This window comes from Carlito syrichta, unplaced genomic scaffold, assembly GCF_000164805.1.
Source record: "Carlito syrichta isolate Samal-C Ts95f unplaced genomic scaffold, Tarsius_syrichta-2.0.1 Scaffold150267, whole genome shotgun sequence".
NCBI lineage: Eukaryota > Metazoa > Chordata > Mammalia > Primates > Tarsiidae > Carlito > Carlito syrichta.
Genome location: NW_007094363.1, coordinates 87,877 through 100,688, shown reverse-complemented (window position 1 = coordinate 100,688; position 12,812 = coordinate 87,877). Strand labels below are relative to the sequence as shown.

At 52.1% G+C, this 12,812-nt stretch overlaps 1 protein-coding gene across 2 annotated transcripts; it reads left to right on the top strand.

Moving 5' to 3' along the window:
• The first annotated feature begins 1,172 nt into the window (after positions 1-1,172).
• On the top strand, positions 1,173-10,186 carry DDX56 (DEAD-box helicase 56). Of its 2 annotated transcripts, XM_008050554.2 has the most exons (14): positions 1,173-1,415; positions 1,498-1,659; positions 2,183-2,343; positions 2,487-2,657; positions 2,798-2,888; positions 3,500-3,744; positions 4,285-4,404; positions 5,028-5,141; positions 5,257-5,351; positions 5,888-5,961; positions 6,108-6,197; positions 7,506-7,611; positions 9,517-9,593; positions 9,944-10,186. In XM_008050554.2, exons 1-14 carry the CDS (start codon positions 1,356-1,358, stop codon positions 10,019-10,021), a joined length of 1,644 nt encoding a protein of 547 aa, XP_008048745.1. In that variant the 5' UTR covers positions 1,173-1,355; the 3' UTR covers positions 10,022-10,186. The 2 variants fall into 2 exon arrangements, with proteins under 2 accessions (XP_008048745.1, XP_021564500.1); XM_021708825.1 differs by lacking the exon at positions 4,285-4,404.
• The last annotated feature ends 2,626 nt before the right edge of the window (positions 10,187-12,812 follow it).

Below are 12,812 nucleotides of genomic sequence, written 5' to 3'. Positions count from 1 at the left end.
TTACAGGCATGAGCCACCGCACCTGGTTGCTTTCTTAGACTCTACAATATCCTTTCTGAATAGCTTTTTCCCTCCTTACACAAAAAGAAGAAAGTCGGGTGGGGGCACCCATTCTTAGCAACCTGTTATCCCCGCCCAGTTCCCCAGTTCTCACTGGGACTAGCTGTACTCATCTTCGTCATATTGTCCCAGCCTGACCACCTGTTGATGTATGCGCCACTCTCTATTCTCAACCTAACAGCCAGAGGCTGGCCTCTGGTATGCAGGTGCTGCACTGCATCAGCAAGCATGCACAGGATCACTCCGGAAGCCAGTCCACAGATTTCTGTGTAACACTCAGATCCAGTCTGATTAAGTAGATTTGTGTTTGGCAGGCAAAATAACGGCCTTCTGTAAATGTCCACGTTCTAGTACTTGAAACCTATGAATATGCTACCTAACATGGCAAAGGAGAATTAAGGTTGCTAATCAGATGACTAAAATAGGGAGATTATCCTGGATCACCTGGGTAGGCCTAATGTAATCACAAGAGTCTGTTTACTTGCCTCTTCCAGCTTGGCTCTGGCCCCTTCCTCTTCTTTCAAAGCCAGCAGGGTTTGGTCGAGTCCTCAAATGGCACCGCTCCGACCTCTTCAGCTTCCCTCTTCCACTTTTAAAGACTTGTGATGAGTTTAGTCTTTAGCTATGTTAGTTTCCTACTACCGCAACAAATTATTAGAAACTTGGTGGCTTAAAACAACACAAGTTCATTATCTTAGTTTTGCAGGTCCTAAGTATGACACGGGTCTTAATGGGACGCACCTTGATTTTAGCCCAGTGAGACCCACGTCAGACTTGGGACCCAAAGAATTGTCACCAAGCTGTGCTGGTGGCTGATGGGCCCCACACCAACTGTCCTTCCTCTGCTTCAGGCAGTTGCTGCCATAGTTCTGTGCTGATCATTTTTCCAACTCGCTTCCCTCGACCCAGCCCTCAGCGGCTGCGCAGCAGGCCGTTGCGCCCCGCATCACATGCTCTCTTGCTGCCAGCCCCGCCGGGCGGCACCCGAAACCAGCCAAGGCAGCCTTGCCAACCCCTCTGACCCCCGCCGAGGCTTTTCCTGCGGATCCTGCGAACTGGCCGCGTCAGAGGTGTCGGGGAACCCTGGACCCGGTGGTCAGAGCCCCCAGCCTCTTCTAGACCCAGTCCTGGCCGCCACGCAGCTGTAGAGCCCGGACCGAGCACCGGCTACCTAGGCGCTAGCACTTCCGGGAAGAGGCGGCTCCTTTGCGGCTGATTGGTTGTTGCTTTGACCCGCCCCCCGCGTTGGCTGCGTTTTTCCTGCCGCGCGTGCACGCTGCCTCCTGAGCAGAGCCATGGCGGACCCAGAAGCGTTGGGCTTTGAGCATATGGGCCTCGATCCCCGGCTCCTGCAGGTACGGGGAGGGGTGGGTAGCCAGCCGGCTTGCCGGCTCCGTAAGGGCGCGCCGCCTGAGCCGGTCTCCTGGTCTCTGTTAGGCTGTCTCCGACCTGGGCTGGTCGCGACCTACGCTGATCCAGGAAAAGGCCATTCCGCTGGCCCTGGAGGGGAAGGACCTCCTGGCTCGGGCCCGCACGGGTTCCGGGAAAACGGCCGCGTATGCGATTCCGATGCTGCAGCTGCTGCTCCACAGGAAGGCGGTAGGTAGAGGGAGTGCCAAGGAAGGGAAGGAGGCGAGCTCCAAAAGGCTGGGAAGGGCGGTTCCCGTTTATCTGAGGCTTTCTCTTGGCCCGGTACTGGTGCAGGCTAGCCCAAGAGAACCTAGTGCTGGCGTGGCAAACGCTCAGGTTATTTGGGTCCTGGTCCAGGCCCTGCTACCGCCAACCTTTGTGTAATGTTCAGCAAATCGTATTGCTCTATACAAGGGGGGTACATCTTCACTTTCTACTTATAGAATTGTTGTGAGAGGTCAGCTCCATAACTAGTAGTACATTGTAACTTCATAAGCATAGAGTTAAGTTATTTTTGAGGGTCAGTGCTTGGGATGAGAACTCTTGCACTCTACATTCTAAGGTGGGCAGAGTGATAATTGGTCAGAACACTGCTGAGTAGTGGGGCAGTGGATGGGACAGATTGCTTGGAAGAAGTAGAGAAAAGCATCAGGTGGACACAATGATATGCACTGCTTGCTGTATATAAAGCTTTTAATTCATGTTCTTACAGACAGGTCCTGTGGTAGAACAGGCAGTGAGAGGCCTTGTCCTCGTTCCTACCAAGGAGCTGGCACGCCAGGCCCAGTCCATGATTCAGCAACTGGCTACTTATTGTGCTCGTGACATCCGAGTGGCCAATGTCTCCGCTGCTGAAGACTCAGCCTCTCAGAGGTGGGTAAAAGTAACGGAAGGTAGGTGAATGAAGCTACCCAGAGATGTGAGTTTTGGTTTGTGTGTAGCAAGAAAGAGGGCAAGTCTAGGGTGAGATCCCGCTGTTACATTCTCCCTGATACTCACATCTTGCCCTCCTTCAGAGCTGTGCTGATGGAAAAGCCAGATGTAGTGGTGGGGACTCCGTCCCGCATATTAAACCACTTGCAGCAAGACAGCTTGAAACTGCGTGACTCCCTGGAGCTGCTGGTGGTGGATGAGGCAGATCTTCTTTTTTCCTTTGGCTTTGAGGAGGAACTAAAGAGTCTTCTCTGGTAAGGAAGAGGTGGGGGTGGTTCCTAGCAAAAATGTCTGTCAACAGAGAGTTGGGCCTAGAGCTCAGTAGCCGGAAGTTCAGCTGACACTGTTAGAGGCCCTTGGAGCTGGAGTCTGATCAGGCTCTGTTTTGTTTCAGCCACTTGCCCCGGATTTACCAGGCTTTTCTCATGTCGGCTACTTTTAATGAGGACGTACAAGCACTCAAGGAGCTGGTACTACATAATCCGGTAAGGGGCACCATGGGTGCGTCTGGAGCTGTAGGAATAAGGGCATTCCGAGGACTTGATGCTTCTCAGAGGAGCCTTTGGTGTTTGGGGTAGGGAAGTTGTCACTGGGTGTCTTATCCCTGGTTCTAAGGCACTAAAATCTGGTGGTCTAAAATCACTACATATTTCCAGGTATTCTCAGGGGATCTCTCTCAGTTCAAACCATGCTGTGCCTAAAAGCCTGAGCAGGGACTTTACCCCCACCCCAAAAGGGGTGGCTTTGAGCAGCTTAGCCAAAATTAAGGTCAAGGTTCTTACCACAAGTAAATTTCATCCTTCAGAGGTCTGTTGCTATAAGCCATCCCTGCTCAGTATAGTTGTTTATTGAAGTGTTTCTCTTTGTTTGGTTTCCCCAAGTGCTTTATGTACAGTTTATGTCTTCTATATACCACAGCATTAGGGCATTTTGGATTTTTAGGTATCATAACTAGAGGGGACTTAGAGTATCAACACAGGCATCTTTAAATGCATCTCTGCCCTGCACTGAAATTTTAGTGCTTTGGTTGGTGAGCAAGTGGCCATAGCATCTCTGTTTTCTTCCTTTCTTGAACATAGGCCTGTCCTCTCCCCAGGTTACCCTCAAGTTACAGGAGTCCCAGCTGCCTGGGCCAGACCAGTTACAACAGTTTCAGGTGGTTTGTGAGATGGAGGAAGACAAGTTCTTGCTGCTGTATGCCCTGCTCAAGCTATCATTGATTCGAGGCAAGTCCCTGCTGTTTGTCAACACTTTAGAGCGGAGTTACCGGCTACGCCTATTTCTGGAACAGTTCAGCATCCCCACCTGTGTGCTCAATGGAGAACTCCCACTGCATTCCAGGTTTGCCACAGCTGATACCTTGGTTGAGTTAAGTTGAAGATAGGAATCGAGTGGGTTCGAGACCTGCCTGGGCAACTTGGCGAGACCTCATCTTTACAATAAATCAAAAGTTAGGCAGGCGTGGTAGTGCGTGCCTGTAGTTCCGGCTACTTGGAAGGCCAAGGCGGAAGGATCGCCAGAGCCCAGCAGGTTGAGGCTGCGGTGGCCGGGAGCGGCCACTGCACTCCAGTCTGGGTGATGGAGTGAGATTCCAACTCAAAAAAAAAAAGATAGAAATCGAAAGGGGACTCAGTTCATGTTCCTGTTTCTTAAGTACTTGTTAGGGACAGGCTCCGGACTTGACTAATACTGACTTATTGCTACTTCTGAGATACCTACTGTTACTTCATTTTTAAATGAAGAAGTTGAGGCACAAAGATAGTAGGGAAAGAGATTAAGATGAGGAAAAGTAGGAAAGGGTAGTGGTTACTGCAGTGCTAGGGATGGGGCGGCCTTCTAGCTTGCTCTGTGGTGCTGACCCTCTCTCCTGTTGGGCTGCAGGTGTCACATCATCTCGCAGTTCAACCAAGGATTTTATGACTGTGTCATAGCAACTGATGCTGAGGTCCTGGGGGCCCCGGTCAAGGGCAAGCGTCGGGGCCGAGGGCCCAAAGGGGACAAGTAAGTCCATACTTATCTTTCCTTTCCTCAGAAAGCTTTATTTTTCAGCTTTTTGTAAGATTGAAGCCAGAGTACACAGAGCAAGGAGCCAGACCTTCTAGGCCTGACCAATAACATAGCCCAGCGAGCACCACAGGCTCTTGCTTAGCTGCCTGGATGTGGAGAAGGGAAGTGAAGGGTACACACTGCCTGTATAGCACAAAGATCAAGACTGTGCCTGGGTTCTTGACACTTACAGCCTGCAGGGGGGATGGCCCAGCCTGCATTGGGTGTGTGGCTGTGACTTGCAGGGAGCATATTTCTACGGGAAAAGGGAAGCCCCCAGTCTTTGTCCACTTGAAAGGTGAACTGGCTTAGGTCAATCTGACTGTTTTTAGGTCACCCCATAGGGCAGTGAGTTCTGCTGTTGCCCCAGAACTAAGGTCTGGGCGAGGGTTTGGCTACATGTCAAAACTCCAGGCTGCCCCAGGAAACCTTAGCTCTTGGAATAGTTCTGATGCTGGAGTCTTCCATATGTCAGGGTCTTGTGGTCCCTAGGCTTTGTGTAGAGAAAAAGTTTTGCTGATTAAGCTTGAGAATTCCGGCTCAGTGATTGATGTTGAGTCATCTCTTCATCTCTGCAGGGCCTCTGATCCGGAAGCTGGTGTGGCCCGGGGCATAGACTTCCACCATGTGTCTGCTGTGCTCAACTTTGATCTTCCCCCTACCCCTGAAGCCTACATCCATCGAGCTGGCAGGTAGGAGGGCTAGGAGTGTATTGGGCCAGATACCTGGACACTCATGTAGAAGGACTAGGTGTGCTGGACAGAACCTTCAGGTTGGAGAAGTAGACTGAATTGACTTCCCTTGTAGGACAGCACGTGCTAACAACCCAGGCATAGTCTTGACCTTTGTGCTGCCCACGGAGCAGTCCCACTTGGGCAAAATCGAGGAGCTTCTCAGTGGAGGTAAGAACCTGGCTTCCATGGGCCTGGCCCAGGGACAGGCTTCTCCCACAACCCCTTATGATCCCATGATAGTGATGACAGAGGTAACAGTATAGTGCAACAAGCCACCTCCCCATCCATCCTTGTCTTACAGCTAAGCAAACTGAAGTAACTTGTCTAAAGTCAAGTTTACTGTCTGTCTCCTAAGTATTGAGTGATCCAACACACTGTACTGACATAGCTTACTATAGCACCTGACCCCAAGGGTGCTTTTTGACTGCTCTCTGTGGCTGTCATCATAGGATCCCTTTTCAGCTAGATTGGCCTTGGGAGAGAAAAAGAGTGGATGGTGGGGCTCGGGACTTAGGGATGCACAGGCCACCCTTGTCCACACAAGGGGATGGATGGGTCACCACTGTCCATGAGACCCATGTACAGCTAAGTTGTGTGTTCACCATCCCAGGGAGGTGGTAAGTTGCTAGCTTCCTCACCCCAAGGAGGTGCAGGAGACCTTAAGTGAAGACCTTGTGAGACTCTCACTGCTGCCCCCTCCACAGAGAACAGGGCCCCGGTCCTGCTCCCCTACCAGTTCCAGATGGAAGAGATCGAAGGCTTTCGCTACCGCTGCAGGGTGAGCTGGCCATGGTGGGAAGGGCACTGGGGGCTAGGGGACTGTGGCCCAGGGATTACACTCTGTTGTTGAGCATGAGTGAGGATTTGTCATGAGAGAGGATTTGGGCCAGCCTCACTGTCTTGACAATCTGTGTCCACCCATAGGACGCCATGCGCTCTGTGACTAAACAGGCCATTCGTGAGGCGAGATTGAAGGAGATCAAGGAGGAGCTTCTGCACTCTGAGAAGCTCAAGGTAAGGGGATGAGAGGCAAGGAGGGGCTGAATCTTAGGAGGCTGCCCTTGGAGACCAGCTGAGCTCAAAGTGGTAAGAAGCAGAGAGCTGGGCAGTGTGCTGCCTTTGGCAGGGAGAGGGAGGAAATACACCAAGAACCGCTGAAGAAAGCCAGTCTTTCTGCTGAGGGGTAAATTGGCACAGCCTTATGGTGGGCAATCATAGTGTCCATCAGAAGTATGAGTTCATGTGTCTTTTGTTTGTTTTCTTTTCTGAGTTGGAGTCTCACTGTCACCCAGGCTGGAATGTAGTAGCACCATCACGGCCACTACAGCCTCAACCTGCTAGGCTCAGGTAGTCTTGCCTCAGCCTTCCAAGTAGCTGAAACTATAGGTGCACACCACCATGCCTGGCTAATTTTTTTGATTTATTGTAGAGAGGAGGTCTCGCCATGTTGTCCAGGCTGGTCTCGAGTCCCTGGGTTCATGCAGTCCTTTCGCCTCCACCTCCCAAAGTAATGCAGTTACAGATGTGAGTGACCATGCCCAGATACATGAGTCTTTTGATCCGGAAGTTCTACTCCTGAAACCTAACCATGAGACATACGTGTGATACATGTACCCGCATTTATCACTGCGCTATTATGGAACTAAAAGATGGAAACAGCCTGAGCCACTACAGGGAGCTTGCTAGGTAAACTAAGGTGTGTCAAGAGAGAAAGAGAGAAACAGAGAGACACAGACACAACTTGACGAGACTCCATCTCTACAATAAATAAAAAACCTAGCTGGGCATGGTGGTGCACGCCTGTGGTTCCAGCTACTTGGAAGGCTAAGGTGGAAGGATCACCAGAGCCCAGCAGGTCGAGGCTACAATGGCCGTGAGTGTGCCACTGCACTCCAACCTGGGTGACAGAATTAGACTCTGACTCAAAAAACAAACAGGCCGGGCTCGGTGGCTCAGCCTGTAATCCCAGTGCTTTGGGAGGCCGAGGTGAGCGAATTGCCTAAGCCCGCGGGTTCAAGACCCGCCTGGGCAGCGAAACCTCACCTCTACAATAAATCAAAAAATCAGCCAGGCGGTTTTATGCACCTGTAATTCCGGCTACTTGGAAGGCTGAGGTGGAAGGATCGCCGGAGCCCAGCAGGTCGAGGCTGCGGTAGCTGGGAGCGGCCACTGCACTCCAGTCTGGGTGACAGAGTGAGACTCCAACTCAAAACAAACAAACAAACAACCAAACTTATGATTGTTAACCTTTTGAAAACTGAATCTGTGAAGTTGTATAAAAGAAAGATGCTGACTCTGGGGTGCTGGCCTTTCCCTCATCAGACATATTTTGAAGATAACCCCAGGGATCTCCAGCTGCTGCGGCATGACCTGCCTTTGCACCCTGCAGTGGTGAAGCCTCACCTGGGCCATGTTCCTGACTACCTGAGTGAGTGTGGTATGATGGGGTCAGGAGGTAGTGGGTTGGGGGAAATGGCATTCATTCCTTGGTTGCTGTGTCATCCCCTGTGCTGGGAATGCTCAGGTGAAACAGAACCCAAGACCCAGGTGGCACACAGACAGGTCTACCCCATGGGGTAGCTGTTGCTGTCACTATTGTGAAGATGAGGAAACTGAGGTAGTGCAGAGTTGGTGGCAGACCCAGATTTAAGGCCAGGAGGTCTCCAGGTCTTCGCAAACTGAAAGAATGACCAAGCTGGGCGCAGTGCCTCACATTTGTAATCCCAGCACTTTGGGAAGCTGAGGCAAGAGACCACGGGTTCGAGACCAGCCTGGGTAACTTGGTGAGACCTCGTCTCTGCAGTAAACAAATTAGCTGGACATGGTGGCACATGCCTGTAGTTCCAGCTACTTGGAAGGCTGAGGTGGAAGGATTGCCTGAGCCCAGCAGGTCGAGGCTTTGGTGGCTGTGAGCGTGCCACTGCACTCCAGCCTGGGTGACAGACTTCGACTCAAAAAAAAAGAAGAATAGAATGACTGGCCAAGTGGCTATTCATGGGCTGAAGAAAGTGGACAGGTTTGGGGGAGGACCACGGACAGGAGGTAGAGAGCCGCCTGTGCAGGAGAAGACTTGGGACTAGCAGCCACCGAGGTTGAGACCAAGGCATCTGGAGTTTCTAGATAAGAACAGTTGACATGGTGACAGATGACGCTGTTAGGTGTAAACAGATGAAGTGGCAAGGGAAGAATCGGGGGTGGGGTGAGGGGTCCAGGGGTTGGCAGGTGTGAAGTCAGGACCCAGGACTTGTTTCTGTGGTATACTTGAGGCAGGGCCAGATGTTTAAGCAGCCATTAAACCTGGGCACCTCTTATCTTACACAAGCTCTGGGTAATGGCTTCTTTCAACATCCTGCATGTGACATTTTTGCTAGTGAACGTGTGTGACTTTGATGCCTAAAGTGGATTAACAGAGAAGAGCGGCAAAGCAGAGGCAGTGAGCGGCGAGTGCAGGCCCCTTCCCAGTGCCATGGGGTCTGGTCAGCCAGCGGGTGTGGTGTTGCTGCTGTGGCAATGACAGGAGAGTGGAATGTTCCAGGGCAGGAAAGGCCTGAGCAATGGGAAGCGAAGGATCCAGACGAGATGGGAACATGGAAATGCCAGAGACAGAATGGTGGGACCGGGTTCCCAAAACACAGTGAACTGGAGGAGACCCCAACCTGGGTCCTGATGGCAGACATGAGGGGAGTCGAACTGCAGGTCGCAGGGTGAAGGCAAAGTTTTGGCCTGATGAGCCTGGTCTGCTCTGTCAAGTAGGAGCAAAGTTACTTGCCAGGAGGTTTAGGAGGGCCAAGGGAATTAGACATTCATAGGAGGGCCCAGGTATGACTGGGGAGGGAGTCCAGGGGGCTGAGGTCAGGGCAGAGCCCTCAACTGTCATCACCAAAATCAGGTATTTTGGGGGAGCCGAAGGAAGGATCTTGGGACACCGTGGACTTGTAGAAATGGGTTACAGGTGAAGAAACTACCCATTGATTTCTTATGTCAGCTGTATTTTCTTTAAAGGTAAATCTCCATAGTTTTTTTCTTGTTACATATTTATTGCAGCAAAAATTTTACAGACAAGTGTTTAGCAGTGGAAGTCTAATGAGCTCACATTCTGGTCCAGTGCAGATGTGCTAGTGAATAGCTATGTCACAGGCTGTCAGTTGGGTCAGAACTGGATGGTTTGCTGCAGCCATTTGGGGCGGGGGCAAGGGTGAGCAGGCGGGCAGCACTGAGAAAGGCTTGCAAAAGGACCAGGAGCCTCTTTGGGTGGTAGGACCGGAGTCAGTAGGAGGGCAGGGCTGGGAGCAGCAGTGGTGAGGCTGCTGCTGAGGCCAAATGTCTCTTCCAGTTCCTCCTACCCTTTGTGGCCTCGTACGCCCTCATAAGAAGCGGAAGAAACCATCTTCCTCCAGTAGGAAGGCCAAGGTACCGCCCCTTGGGTTCTTGGGGACAGCTTCAGACCTCCTCCTCACCTTGTTCTCTCATCACCAGGATGTGCGGGTGCCTTGCCCTAAGGAAGGGCAGAGAGGGCACCCAGGAAATGTGTCCCAAAAATCTGGTGGCTGGGACAAAATCGGTGGGCTGGGGGCACTTCCCACAGGCCCTGCTTTTCTGTCCTTACTGCTCTTCCTCTCAGTGTCTGCAGCAGCTTTTGGTTTCATTGGCTGATGGCCTTGCCCTTTGTGTCTGTCTTAGTTTGGGTGGATGGGTGGACAGATGGTTAGTTGGTTGGTGGGTTTGATTCCCCCAACTAATTTGTGATTTTGCCTCCATAGAAGACAAAGTCCCAGAACCCACTGCGCAGCTTCAAGCACAAAGGAAAGAAATTCAGACCCACAGCGAAGCCCTCCTGATGTCGTCTGAGCCATTCTGGGACTTAGCAGTGTGGAGTGAGCTTCCCCCCCCAGCATGGACAGGCGCAGTTCTGGTGTCTGCTGTGCTTCCTGGACAGACTGAATGCTGGCACTGCCAGGCTGGCGTCCTGTCCCTTAACAGAATAAAGGTTTGGGCTGTCCTCATTTGTGCCTCTGGCATGTACGAAAGGACCATTCCCCAAAACCTCAGGAGTCAGGAAACTTCCAGAAGGCAGCCGCTCCTGGCTCTCTTGCTGCATGCAGTGACTTGGTTGGCCAGCAGAGGTCAGCTGCGAAGCCCACTCTCTTCCACCCAGAGCACTCCTGCCCAGTTCCTGTGGCCCTACTCTCTGGGGTCATGCAGACGGATGGATCTGCACCCCCAGGAGACGGGCCTTTCTGACTCAAACCTCCCTCTCCTCCAACATGTACACATTGTAGATTGAGAGGGAAAGCTGCCCACTCCTCAGAGGAGCCAGTGCACCTCTCTGTTGGTCCCTTTCTGAACAGCTGCTCTTATGTGAGTCATGTCTGCGTGCTTTAAGTGCATGAATGGTGGTATGACATGCACTTTGCACTGTTCCTTTTTTTTTTCTGAGTCAGGGTCTGTCTTTGTCATCCAGGCTAGAGTGCAATGGCACAGTCATGGCTCACTGCAGCCTCCTGTTCCTGGGCTTAGGCTGTCCTGTGTCAGCCTCCCGAAGTGCTAGGATTACAGATGTGAACCACCATGCCCGGCCTCTGTTCCTTTTTTTTTTTTTTTTTTTTGAGTTAGAGTCTCACTCTGTCGCCCAGACTGGAGTGTAGTGGCCGCTCCGACCTGTTGGGCTCCGGCGATCCTTCTGCCTCAGCCTTCCGAGTAGCTGGAACTATAGGTGCGCACTACCACGCCCGGCTGATCTCTGTTCCTTTTTCATGCCCAAGCCTGAGCTCTCTAGCTACCTTTCCAGCCTGAAGTCTGGGCCTCTCAGCTTCCATTTGCTGGTTAGGGGGCTTGGAAGGGTGGGATTTCCTGCTGACTCCGGCCCTAGATTGCACCTGCCCAACACAATGTCACCATCACCTGCTTGTCAGCCATCACACGGCCAGGCTGGGGGCATGAGGAGGCGGGCTGGGGAGTGCTGGGAGAAAGTAAGGGACAGTAACCAAGCCATCAAGTCTCAGCATAAGTTTGTACAGAGGTGAGAAGGATGAGCCTTTGACTCCATTAGAATGTGTAGGGTGTGGCAGGATTGGGGATAGCAGGACCTGAAATTTGGCAACTTGTGATCCCTGCCCCTCTTCTTTTAACTCAAAGATTTCCAAGAAGCCATGGTGTGTGATGGGACAGGGATGGTGGGCAAGTGTGAGCTAGAGCCTCCAGGGCGATGCAGACAGTATTTTTTTTTTCCCTGTGTCATGTCTTTGGAGACCATCGATATTCTTGCAGGCTGCATTTGGTTACTTGGGAATATTCAGAAGGGAGCTGGAGGTAAAGAGCAACTCTTTGAGGATCTGCTGTGAGATGCCCATCAGAACTACAAAGACCCTAACAGTGGGCGTCATTCCCACGTCTTAGGAGATGGGCAGAGAGCACTGCCAATGCCAAGGCCTGGCCCTTGACCAGGTTGGCCTCCCACCCTGCTTCATGAGTTGCTAAGGAGTGCTCTGTGTGCTTTGAATGTTATGGCCAAGCTATGTTCTAAAGTAGTGCACACCCTGTCTCCGTGACTCGTCTCCCTTCTCCCTCTCATTTCCCAGGCGCACCCTATCAAGACAGCTTGCATCTCAGAACCATCCTGAATAGAGAGATTGGGCTTCCCTCATGGTTCCTTCTGAGGGATGAGATGGAGGAGCATGAGACCAGCCCTTTGCTGTATTCCTCTTTGGGGTCAATGGGGTCTGGACCAGGAGCAGAGGGGCTCGGGTCAAGGCATGGCAGCTGTTGGTTGAAGGCATATGTTCCTGCTTCCTAACGGCTACCCTTAGGAAGGTATTCCGGTGCTCTCGATGGGGGAGATGAGGCTCAGAAGTTACCTGGTGAATGTGAGGCTGCTGGGCAGGGTTTGATCTCTGGCAGGTCCAGCAGGGCAGTTGGCTGGTGTGTTCACCCCAGTGGAGTAGCTGATACTACTGGGGCTTTCATCACCATGGGGCAGGTGCCATCGTGGGTGTTCCGGGCCTGGGGCACTGGAAAGAATGGAAGGATCTGTCTCCACATCCTGAGTCTGCAGAGGGAAAGTGTATGGAGCTCATTCAATGCTCACTCAGTCCTGGGGAGCAGGCACCACGTGTCCATTTACATGTGAACAAACAGGTGCTTGGGATTGACCTCTTGAACTCAGTCCCTCTGGCCCAAAGCCTGAGCCCTTAACGGCTCAAACATGTCTAAACTAGAACCAGGATGGGCCTTAGAACCAGGATGGGCCTTAGATGGGCTCAAACATTATGCATAATGGACACACAGACCTGGGGCCGCCTGAAACAGGAAGGAAAGAAGAAGGCGAGGCATGTGCCATTTGAAAGCTTAGAGCTAAGCAGCTGGAAGCCTGGAGGGTTTCCAGGCCAATGACATCCTGTGCTCCAGCAGGAAGATCAGGAGAGTTCCCTGGTGTCTCCACCCTGGGCTGGTAGTCTTACCCACGCCTTGACGTGAATGGGAGCCTGTGTGTCTGTACTGTGCTAGGGTCTGGTATCACATGGCCAAGGCACAGTCTGAGGCAAGGATCACAGACGGTACATCAGTGCACAGACTGCTTGGCAACTCGTGATCCCTGCCCCTCTTAACTCTCAAGGATTTCCAAGAAATCAT

Bases quoted from the DNA above. Each gene is read 5' to 3' on its own strand.
- DDX56 (XM_008050554.2), top strand. From the start codon at position 1,356: ATGGCGGACCCAGAAGCGTTGGGCTTTGAGCATATGGGCCTCGATCCC. The intron at 2,658-2,797 runs GTAAGGAAGAGG...GTTTTGTTTCAG, and splicing joins GAACTAAAGAGTCTTCTCTG to CCACTTGCCCCGGATTTACC. The intron at 4,405-5,027 runs GTAAGTCCATAC...TCATCTCTGCAG, and splicing joins CGAGGGCCCAAAGGGGACAA to GGCCTCTGATCCGGAAGCTG.